The 12,113-nt window shown below is 37.2% G+C and overlaps 1 protein-coding gene across 1 annotated transcript; it reads left to right on the top strand.

Annotated features, from left to right (window-relative positions):
* Window positions 1-9,031: 9,031 nt before the first annotated feature.
* Window positions 9,032-10,075, top strand: LOC17899738 (extensin). The gene has a single exon (XM_006305179.2). It carries the CDS (start codon window positions 9,032-9,034, stop codon window positions 10,073-10,075), a length of 1,044 nt encoding a protein of 347 aa, XP_006305241.1.
* The last annotated feature ends 2,038 nt before the right edge of the window (window positions 10,076-12,113 follow it).

The raw sequence follows: 12,113 nt of genomic DNA, 5'->3' as shown, positions 1-12,113 counted from the left end.
CAGTAATCCCTGGAATAGGAGGTAAGGAGATAGAAAAGGTTCAATATTAGCGAATTGCCTCTGACTACTCTTCAAAACTAAAAGTGAACGATTTTACGGGGTTCATGTACCCATGTTCCATATTTAACCTTACATTGCCAATCTTTCATACGTCAATCGAACTTCAAAGGTTCCAACTTTCTTTTCATGCGATTTAATAAAAAAATATATTTTATGTTCATAGTTTATATACTTTAACAAAATTGTTACGATTTTATTTAAGTTTTGTTATGGCGAAGATCTGTAACGCCCGTGTTCCGGTTTGGGTGGTGTCAATCGACGAGGAGAGGAGGTGGTAGATCCGTCGATGAGAGGCGACTGGAGCGAAGTTAGGGCTTTGGTGTCGATCGACACCAGTGGGAGTGTCGATCGACACCACTTTCTTTTTCGTGAGGATAGTCGCGAGTGTCGAGCGACACCAGCGGATTGTGTTGATCGACACTACTCGTCAGAACGGGTCATTTTGTGTTGAACGTGACTTATTTGTGTTTGTTTGAGTTAATACTTGAATCTGTTCACTACTGCTTGTGTGTATAGCCAGTAGTGGGATGATTGCCTCACTAAGTATTTATGAAATACTTATGCATCTCTTTCTTTGATGCAGGTAAAAGCAAAGTGTGATCCGTGGAATCATGGCGAGGAGAGGAGGATGATCTAGGCACTCATTGATGTGTTAGATTATTGTAGGATTTGTTAGGGTGTTAGAATGGAATTTAGAAACATGTTAGGATGCTTGTGTTTCTGGAATAATGGTTTGTTGAACTTGATGGTTTAATGGAATCATTTTCATGGATTGTGGTTAAGTCTTTTGCTGGTTATGTTATGCGCGGTTTAATTAATTTGAATTGATTTAGGGCTGATTTAGTTGGGTTAATCCGGTCTGCATGTTTAAAAAAAAACGAGATGGGTTCTTTCAATTTGGTATCAGAGCATTTACGGTTCTAGGACGAGATTTAATTGGTAAATTGTGATGTGATGTGATGTATGAATTTCATTGATGAGGAATGATGATGTGGATTGCATGCTGATTGATTTGTGCATTTAATCAATTGTGTGAGTATGGAGACCTAGATCATCCTCTCGAGCCTTCAATGAGATTCCATGGTAAGTTGTGTGAATTGGTGATGTTTTTGTGGTGTTCTTAGCATTTTGTTGTATTGCAGATGGTTAGAGGTGGAGCCGTCGGTTGTGGTTGAGTCGTGGTCGTGGGCGTGGCCGCGGTAGGGGGCGTGGTGTTACCTCGGGTAGCGACACGAGTGTGGGCCGGAGTGCTACGGCCGATTTTGTTAGCGAGTTCCACTCGCATCAGGAGGGACCCTTGGGTGGTAAGAGTGTGAGTGCCGTGGGAGCCGGTTCGTCTGGGAACGATACTAGTATGGTTGAAATCCCGGTTGGGGGGTTCCAGCAGGTGGAGCCCAGAGTCAGAATGATCGACTTGCGGACCTACTGACGCAGCTCTTGGAGCGGTTACCGGGTGCGATACCGTCGATGCATGCTCTTATTGGGCCTAAGGTGCAGGCTCCTGTTGGGCCTTGTGTGCTATCTGTTGGGCCTGGTGTGCAACCCGTTGTTGGGATTGTACAGCCATAGGGGATAGGTGCGGTGGTCGAGCAGTCGTACTACCTACGGATGTTAGAGCAGCTGCAGCGGTTCAGGATGTCCTTGTTCTTTGGAGGTTCCGACCCGGCTGTAGCGGATGAGTGGCGGGTGCGATTGGAGCGGTATTTCTAGTCGATGAGGTGCCCGGAGGCGCATATTGGGTGGACCTACCGGCCTACTACTTGGCCGGTGATGCATATTTGTGGTGGCAGAGTGTGCTGGCTAAGAGGGGGCAGGGATTGGCGGTATGGGGGGATTTCTTGGCAGAGTCTTGGTGTACTCGGGGCGTGCGGGAGATCCTGAGCAGATGCATGTGCGTCGGTTCATGAAGGGTCTCAGCCATGACATGAGTGGATCGAGGTCGAGTTGAGAAATCACGGGGTGATTCCTAGTCCGTCGGTGCAACCGAAGAAGACCCAGCCGCAGTCGGTTCCTTGCAGAAGTGGCAGACCTGCTCAGGGACATAAGAGGAAGTGGGATGACACTTCCAAGGCTAGTCAAGGTGATCGGAGATGTTTCAGGTGTGGGAGCACGGATCACAGGGTGGCGAGATGCCCGAAGAAGGGCGAGCCGTGGGTGGATACCCATGTCTGTTACCACTACATGGAGACGGGGCACATTAAGACGAGGTGTCCTAAGTTGCAGCAGATGGCGGTTGCAGCGGTGCAGCCTGTGATGCAGCCAGTGGTGCAGCAGTGAATGCCGCCAGGATTGCAGCTGGGAGGGCAGTCTTTGGCTTAGCTGGGAGCACCGCCGGTGGCACAGATCGAGGGATCGCGGGGGTACTCGACCGTGGAGACATGAGAGCCAAGCACTGGACGGCCGATCACATGTTTAATTCTAAGACTCAGTCTGTTTCCTTCTGTTGTTTTAGAATTCTTGTTTTTTTCCTGTGATTTTGGGATGGGCGGTCTTAGTGAAAAGGGTTTATGTAGGGACCCTGTTGGTGGGCGGGTTCTTGTCCCACGTGATGTTCGATTCTGGAGCTACGAAAAGCTTCATTACCCCGGAGTGCGCGGCGGGTGGTAACATGCAAGGAGATCCCGATGGGTGTTTTGGAGCCGTTAGAGTCGCAGGAGGCGCATTGCTAGCGGTTCAAGGACGGGCTAGTGGTGTGGATGTACAAATTGAGAGAGAGTCAATGCCGGTAGATCTGTACATTAGACCGGTGGAGCTGTATGATGTAATTTTTGGCATGAATTGGTTGGATCGGCACAGAGTTCATCTGGATTTTCATCGGGGGAGAGTCTATTTCGAGCGGCCCGGACCAAAGATGTATTACCAGGGTATGAGACCGATTTCGGGGAGTTTAATGATTTCGGCGATGCAGGCGGATAAGATGATCCGGAAGGGGCGGGAAGTCTACTTGGCGACGATTGTGATGCTAGAGACGATCAGAGAGGTAGTAGTGGATAAGATCCGAGTGGTCCAGGAGTTCGAAGATGTGTTTCAGTCGTTGAAGGGGTTACCACCATCTCGGTCTGATCTCTTCACGATTGAGTTAAAGCCTGGGACAACGCCGTTGTCTAAGGCACTGTACGGATGGCTCCAGCGGAGATGGCTAAGCTGAAGAAGCAGTTGGAGGATCTGCTGGGTAAGGATTTTATCCGTCCTAGTGTTTCACCATGGGGAGCACTGGTGTTGTTTGTTAAGAAGAAAGATGGGAGTTTTCGGCTGTATATCGACTACCGGGGACTTAACCGAGTCACGGTAAAGAATAAATATCCTCTACCGCGGATTGACGAGTTGTTGGATCAGTTGAGGGGAGCTACGTGGTTCTCTGAGATTGATTTGGCGTCGGGGTACCATCAGATTCCTATCGACGAGGCGGATATCCGTAAGACGGCGTTCAAGACGAGGTATGGGCATTACGAGTTCGTGGTGATGTCTTTCGGGTTGACTAATGCACCAGCGGCGTTTATGAGGTTGATGAACAGTGTGTTCTAGGCGTTTCTCGATGAGTATTTATGAAATACTTATGCATCTCTTTCTTTGATGCAGGTAAAAGCAAAGTGTGATGATCTGTGGAATCATGGCGAGGAGAGGAGGATGATCTAGGCATCTAGGCACTCATTGATGTGTTAGATTATTGTAGGATTTGTTAGGGTGTTAGAATGGAATTTAGAAACATGTTAGGATGCTTGTATTTATGGAATAATGGTTTGTTGAACTTGATGGTTTAATGGAATTATTTCATGGATTGTGGTTAAGTCTTCTGTTGGTTATGTTATGCGTGGTTTAATTGATTTGAATTGATTTAAGGCTGGTTTAGTTGGGTTAATTCGGTCTGCATGTTTAAAAAGAAAAAAACGGGATGGGTTCTTTCAAGATCTATCCTTTTGATGGTGTCTAATGTTTGAATCTCTCAAAATATGACTGGAAAATTCAGGTCAAAGTGTTATGTTTATGGCAAGAGAATTTACTACAACCTCGACCAAGTTTGGAGATGGTTTAACTGAAATTCAGGTTTGTAAGTTATTTACAAACAAAATTATCAAAGTCAGTTTAATGTGATCTTCTGTGTTTTAAAATTTTGGCCTATATATGGATTTAAAGGTACCTTATTATAATTATGTTTATACCCTTTATGTTAATGAAATAAATTTACGTGTAAGTTAAGTCATGTTTTTAATCTTTAAAGATAACTTATTTCCAAATGTTAGAAAAAACTCCTACTCACAACTGGAGGATGCTAAAGCATTTTTCTGAATCCAAACATTCCAGACATCAAAGAAGAAGAGTCTATGTAAATAAGCTAATTGTTTATGAAATAGATTACTAATTTTATATCAAATACAGTTATTAATTAATCCATGTTAACATATTCAGGCTCACATATGGTTTCTACACTAAGTTGGTGGAGGGAAGTGATGAAGAGATAGATTGGGGGATACCAATTCCTAATTGATATTTTCACATCTTAAAGTTACTACAGAATAATAGACCCTGGTCTTTAAATTATCATATCTATACTTCTTTTGCTTTCACTTTCAAAACGATTTTGGATTGTAGTGTATGTGCTCGGTTTAGATATCCCGGTTTACGATTTATATTAGACTTACTGTTTATTTAATTGGTCTAATCTAGGTAAAAGGGCTTGAAAAGCCATCACATTATTTAATTGACCTATTAGAGAAGTCTATTAATTTCAAACTTAAACCTAATTAAATTATTGAAATTAAGTTTTTCCTTGATTTTTAAAAATGTATTTATGGTGATGAAAAAAAAAATTAACCTAATGATGGTGAGGTTGAAAGAGAGATACCAGAAGATTTATTAATAACATGACGTGAGGATCCTATTCGAGCAATTCTAGGTGATATTTATGGTATTTCCTTTGCAACAGAGACGTGCTTTTCAAGAAGAGAGCTGTTCTTTATTCAAGAAACAATTACGTTGATAAAATAAATAAATATATATTTCCTCAACTACCATGTATATTATTGTTTACAAAGTTTAATTTTTATTATTTTTAATAAAAAATAGATTAACTAAAGCTTTTAGGCAGGTGAAGAGAGGCAATATCTTACGAAGTATTACATTTTCTAAATGACTACTCGATATTAGTGATGGAAAAATCAATGAGCCTAACGATGGGAAGATTGAAATAGAGATACCAAAATATTTAATAATAATATGATGTGAGGATCCTATTCGAGCAATTGTTGGTGATATTTATGTTAATTTATTTGCAACAGAAACGTGCTTTTCAAAAAAAGAGCTATTCTTAATTCAAGAAATAATGACTTCGATAAAATAAATTATTAAATGTTTTCTCAATTACAAGGTATATTATTCTTTACGAATTTTAGTTTTTTATTTTGTAAAAGTAGATTAACTAAGGCTTTTACGCAGGTGAAAATAGGAAATATCTTAGGAGTTATATTATGTTTTCTAAATGGCTACTCGATATTAGTGATGGAAGAATCAATGAGCCTATAGATAGTGAGATTGAAATAGAGATACCAAAAGATTTATTAATAACATGATGTGAGGATTCGAGCAATTAATGCTGTTGATATTTACGATGATTACTTTGTAACAGAGACGTGCTATTCATAAAAAGAGCTATTCTTAATTCAAGAAACGATGACGTTGATTAAATAAATTAATATACGTTTTCTGAACTACCAAGTATATTATTTTTTACGTATTTAATTTTTATTTATTTTTGTAAAAGTAGATTAACTAAGGCTTTTACACAAGAGAAGAGAGGGAATATCTTATGAGTTATATAACATTTCTAAATGGCTACTCGATATTGGTAATGGAAGAATCAATGAGTATATGTTTTCTCAACTACCATGTATATTATTGTTTACGTATTTTAATTTTAATTTATTTAAAAATAAGTAGATTAACTAAGACTTTTACGCATGTGAAGAGAGGCAATATGTTAAGAGGTATATTATGTTTTCTAAATGCCTACTCGATATTGGTGATGGAAAAATCAGTAATCCTAACGATGGTGAGGTTGAAATAGAAATACTAGAAGATTTATTAATAACATGATGTGAGGATCCTATTCAAGCAATTATTGGAGATATTTACGGCAATTCCTTTGCAACAAAGATGTGTTTTTCAGGAAAAGAGCTATTCTTAATTTAAGAAACGATGACGATGATAAAATAAATCAATATATGTTTTCTCAACTACTAGGTATATTATTATTTACATATTTTAATTAAAAATAGTAGATTAACTAAGGCTTTTACGCAGGTGAAGAGAGGCAATATCTTACAAAGGTATATTGTGTTTTCTAAATGGCTACTCGATGTTGGTTATGGAAAAATCAATAAGCCTAACAATGATGAGGTTGAAATAGAGATACCAGAAGATTTATTAATAACATGATGTGAGGATCCTATTCGAGCAATTGTTAGTGATATTTATAGTAATTACTTTGCAGCAGAGACATACTTTTCAGGAAAAGAGCTATCCTTAATTCAAAAAATGATGACATTGACAAAATAAATCATTATTTGTTTTCTCAACATCAATGTATATTATTGTTTACGTATTTTAATTTTTATTATATTTTTAATAACAAGTAGATTAACTAAGGTTTTACGCAGGTGAAGAGTGGCAACATTTTACGAGTTATATTACGTATTTTAAATGGCTACTCGATATTGGTGATGAAAGAATCAATGAGCCTAACGATGGTGAGGTTAAAATAGAGATACTAAAAGATTTATTAATAATGTGATGTGAGGATCCTATTCGAGCAATTGTTGGTGATATTTATGGTAATTCATTTGCAACACCGACGTGCTTTTCAGGATAAGAGCTATTCTTAATTCAAGAAACAACGACGTTGATAAAATAAATAAATATATGTTTTCTCAACTACCAGGTATATTATTGTTTAAATTTTAAAAAAAATTTTTTTTAATAAAAAGTAGATTAACTAAGGCTTTTACGCAGGTGAAGAGAGGCAATATCTTACGAGGTATTACATTTTCTAAATGGCTACTCGATATTAGTGATGGGTTAATCAATGAGGCTAACGATGGTGAGGCTTAAATAGAGATACTAGAAGATTTAATAATAACATGATTTGAGGATCATATTCGAGCAATTGTTGGTGATATTGATGGCAATTTCTTAGCAAACAGAGACATGCTGTTCAGGAAAAGAACTATTCTTAATTCAAGAAACAATGAAGTTGATTAAATAAATAAATATATGTTTTTTCAACTATTAGGTTTATTATTGTTTACGCATTTTAATTTTTACTATTTTTAAAAAAAAAATAGATTAATTAAGACTTTTATGCAAGTGAAGAGAGGCAAAATATTAGTTCAGTTATCATTGAATATTCAAGGAAGTATTTGAAAACCTATAATTTATTTTTTAAAAGATTACTCTATGCAAGTTGTTCAAAACTTTAAAGAGCAAATAAGCTTTATTTTGTATCATTTTGCCTTTCATTGATCTTAATACTGCAATTTCTTTTTATTTAGTATGAACTATTATCTGTTTTATTCTTATTAGAACGCCTAAGATTGCGTGGTTTTTTAATTATCTTATGTTCATTTATTTGTAAGTGATAAATTTTACTATATGATTTATGCTTGAGTGAGTGATAAATTTAAATAATGCTATATATATTATATATATATATATGCAAACACGTTTTTGCTATTACACTTAACCGCGCATGGTGAGATTTATGGTGATTCGTTTGCAACAAAGACGTCGCCAAAGTTTTTCAGAAAGAGAACTATTCTTAGTCCAAGAAACGGTGATGTTGATAAAAAAAAATCAATATATGCTTTCTTAATTACCAGGTATATAGTACTGTTTAAATATCTTTATTCTTGATACTTTATCTTTAAAACTAATTTAACTAATTTGACGATATGGTATACTCCTAAGAGTTCTTAAACAATGTCAATGTCTCTGGATTACCTAAACATGCTTTAACAATGAAAAAAGGAGCTCCAATCATGTTACTTAGGAATATAGATCCTAAAGGGGGATTGTGCAATGATACGAGGTTGATTGTTACTCAGATGGCTAATCATGTTTTAGAAGCAAGGATTGTGACAGGTGACAACGTTGGTGATAAAGTTCTTATCCACCAGAAACAAAGTTTCCCTTTCGTATGAGGCGTCGATAATTTCCTGTTGCTGTTGCCTTTGCGATAACTATAAACAAACACCAAGATCAGACACTGGAGTATGTTGGGTTGTTTCTGCCAAAGTCTGTCTTCACACATGGACAACTATATGTGGCACTTTTTAGGGTCACAAGTAGGAAATAAATAAAGATTTTAATTACTGATACAGATGGTAAGTGTCAAAGCAAGACAATTAATGTGGTTTTCAAAGAAGTATTTCAAAAACGTCTATTTTATTTAGAAAAGGATTGCTATATGCATATTGTCCAAAACTTCTTAGTCTCTTTCCATCATTGTTTAATAGACTAAAGTTCATTTTTATTCAGTATAAACTATTATGTGTTTGGCTTGAGTAAGTCAAAAATCTAATATACATAGTAAACATATGTAGTGTTTAAACTATACATTTTCAATAATGAAACTTATCGTATGTGTTAGTTTTTGCTATAACACCTTACCGTGCATCTGCGCGGATAACTTCTCTAGTTATAAATAAATAAACATATAATTTGACAAATTCAAAGAGACTTCCGATAAAAATATTATAAGATGAGTTCAGTTAGGTATCTGATAAGATCCTCCTAAAATATATCGTAAAAATTCTATATTGCCCGTATTTTAATCCACAAATAAAGGTCATGCATGTTTTAATCTTCCTCATACTTAAATCAAAACAAATAACACAAAAAAAAAAAAAGGTTAAACAAAAGCGCATCTATATAACTAGTTCCATTACCATAAAATTACATTCCTATACACTTCAAAACCATGAAGAGCCTCATCGTCCTTGTACCTCTCATATGTCTCATCTTTTCACCTACAACAACGATCGCAACTTGGCCAAAACCTTCAGAAGTTTCTCATGAGGCCACTTTGGTGAATAGTGACCATTACCACAACTTTGGTATAGATTTGAGTGACCTAGATTCCAAAGTTTGGAAATGTACTTATAACAATGGATCTGGAGCCGCCGTCTCTATTTCTTACCCTTCACCTCCACCTCCTCGGTCGCCTAAATCATTGCCTCCTCGACCTCCCAAGAAGTCTCCACCACCGCCTAAACCATCTTCGCCGCCTCGACCTCCCAAGAAGTCTCCACCACCGCCTAAACCATCTTCGCCGCCACCAACTCCCAAGAAGTCTCCACCATCTCCTAAACCATCACCACCGCCACTAACTCCCAAGAAGTCTCCACCGTCTCCTCCTAAACCATCACCACGGCCACCATCTCCCAAGAAGTCTCCACCGTCCCCTAAACCAATATCACCGTCTCCTCCTAAGCCATCACCACGGCCACCATCTCCCAAGAAGTCTCCACCGTCTCCTAAACCATCACCAACTCCCAAAACGTCTTCGCCGCCTCCTAAACCATCACCGTCTCCTCCTAAACCATTAACGCCTCCACCAACTCCTAAGAAGTCCTCGCCGCCTCCTAAACCATCAACGCCACCACCAACTCCCAAAATTTCACCACCACCTTCTAAACCATCTCCTCCACGTCCAACACCTAAAAAATCTCCACCACCACCACAACCTGTGACCACTCCAAAGGCACCAATGCCAACAACTCCGGCACATTCTTATCAGAATCCATGGGGCCATTTCATCAGCTGCATAAACGATTTTGGGCCGTCGGCAATATGTAAACAACAAATGGAAGTAAGTTACTTCACAGGCAAGTTTCGTGTTAGTGACTATTGCTGCAACCTTATTGTCAACATGAGACATGAATGCACCGATGTGATTCTTGGCTACTTCACTGATCCTTTCTTCGTGCCTCTTATTCGTTGTACTTGCCACGTTAAGATCTAGGTTTTGTTTTGGTATTCCTAAATCTTCATTAGGGTGTATTTTTTTTTCTTCCTTCTTGAGTTCTTTAGTCATGCAATTTTGTTTGTCCATATCTTATGGACCACTCTTTTGCTACATTTCACGAATAATAAGTTTTTTTTTTTTGTTTCCATCGTTAGTATATATTATTTTCGCCAATACGAAACGTAGATGTACAAAAAGTACGTGAATATAGAGCACCAAGGATTGAATTTGCTTTACTAATAAATGGGTGTATTCAAAATGGAATTTTAAGAGATTTGTCTAAAACTTATAAATTTAGTGTTTGTTATTGAATTAAGGATTTCAAAATCTATCTTAAATTGAAAGAATTTTAAAAATATCATATAAATTTCCCTAAAATCATCAAAATCATTTAAAAACCCAATAAAACTGAAATCTTTTAAAATTTTATTTTGAATACACGCCAGAGGTTTTAGAAGAATATGTTATAATACAATGAATTTCATTGATTACAAGTGATAGAAATGAATGAAAAATGTTTAGAAATGTTAAAAATACTTGTTGAAATTTGATACTAAATGGGAGCGAAAAACAAAAGAGAAAAAATAATATATTTTTTTAATTAAAACCAAAGACTCAAGAGTGGAACCAATGGTTTTGGCCTTTGGGGGACTAGATGTTCCGGTAAGATTAAAAGTTTGTCATGTCAGCATTTGGTTTCTTTCAAGAGCCAAATGAAATGAGTATAAGCAAAATGATGCGTTCGACTGTTCGAAATAGTGGTGAGGATGATTGTGCAATCCATCGTATGTATCCACTCTTAAGGACGTCCATTTCATTAAACTACACGAGCATAACAGTTTGAAAACTTCTATATTTGCTGTGTAGCTTTCCTTTGTATTAGTTTGGTTTGAAAACTTATGTTATACTTCTACGTTTCCTCGGCTTTTTTTTTTCTTTTCTTTGAAAGGTTTTGGACAAAACTTATACATCCTTTCAAGCGTGCAAGTAGAGCATGTTATAAGATTTTGTCCCAAACGCCACGTGAACCAGCGATCTTTAAGTTTTTGCCAAAAAAATTTACTTATCTTTTTATAACAAACCCTTTTTTTTTTCAATTCAGCTATTAACACTTTTTTTTCTTCATAGAAACTGACAATTAATTAAGTGTAGGCCGAACTAGCTACCTGATCAAGTGGCAACTAATAACTATGATGTCAACTTAATCAGAATGATCTATTATTACATGACAAATTCAACTCACTGACGTGCTCTATAATATAAATTATAAATCGTAATACTAAAATCTATATAGATTTGAACAATAGGATCACTAATCTATAACCTTAAAACAATAAATTTAGAAGTTGGCTAAACTAGTTTCTACGGGTATGAAACCAATAGCAAAAGGCACGTTCGTATGGTATTACGTTAATTTAAAAAGGGTTAACATATGTATATGATTTTTAGTAAGATTGTGAAGTCGATTCAAATTACATTAAGAGATTTTTAGTAAAATACTCTCATTCTCGTTTATTGAAATAAAGTTACAATTGGGGGTTTATATACAACTTGACCAGGCTTAAACCAGAGCCTCTAAACCAAATATTCTACTCTATACAGACTCCAAAACTATAGAAATATATACACAATGGCTATATACTATGATAGTCCCCCTCAAGATGGGGCAAAGATGTTAAGGAGACCCATCTTGCTTACCAGAGAGTGAAAAGGGGCTGGATAGAGAGGTTTTGTGAATGGATCTGCAAGTTGAATGTGAGTAGAAACATGAAGTAATTTGAACAAACCTGCAACTAACCGCTCACGAATGCTGTGGCAATCAGATTCTATATGCTTGGTGCGTTCGTGAAATACGGAGTTGTTAGCAATATGAATGGCAGCAGTGTTGTCACAGAACAGAAGAGTAGGCTTGCGCAAGGGAATTTGAAGTTCTCTAAAAAACTGAGTTAGCCACATGAGTTCATCTGTTGCAAGAGACATACTGCGGTATTCAGATTCAGCTGAAGACTTGGAGACTACCTGTTGCTTCTTGGAC

This window comes from Capsella rubella, unplaced genomic scaffold (genome assembly GCF_000375325.1).
Source record: "Capsella rubella cultivar Monte Gargano unplaced genomic scaffold, Caprub1_0 scaffold_1, whole genome shotgun sequence".
NCBI lineage: Eukaryota > Viridiplantae > Streptophyta > Magnoliopsida > Brassicales > Brassicaceae > Capsella > Capsella rubella.
Note: the sequence above shows the minus strand (reverse complement) of the source record. Positions and strands in the feature narration are given on the sequence as shown.

Excerpts from the sequence above, each read along its gene's own strand:
- LOC17899738 (XM_006305179.2), top strand. The coding sequence starts at position 9,032 with ATGAAGAGCCTCATCGTCCTTGTACCTCTCATATGTCTCATCTTTTCA.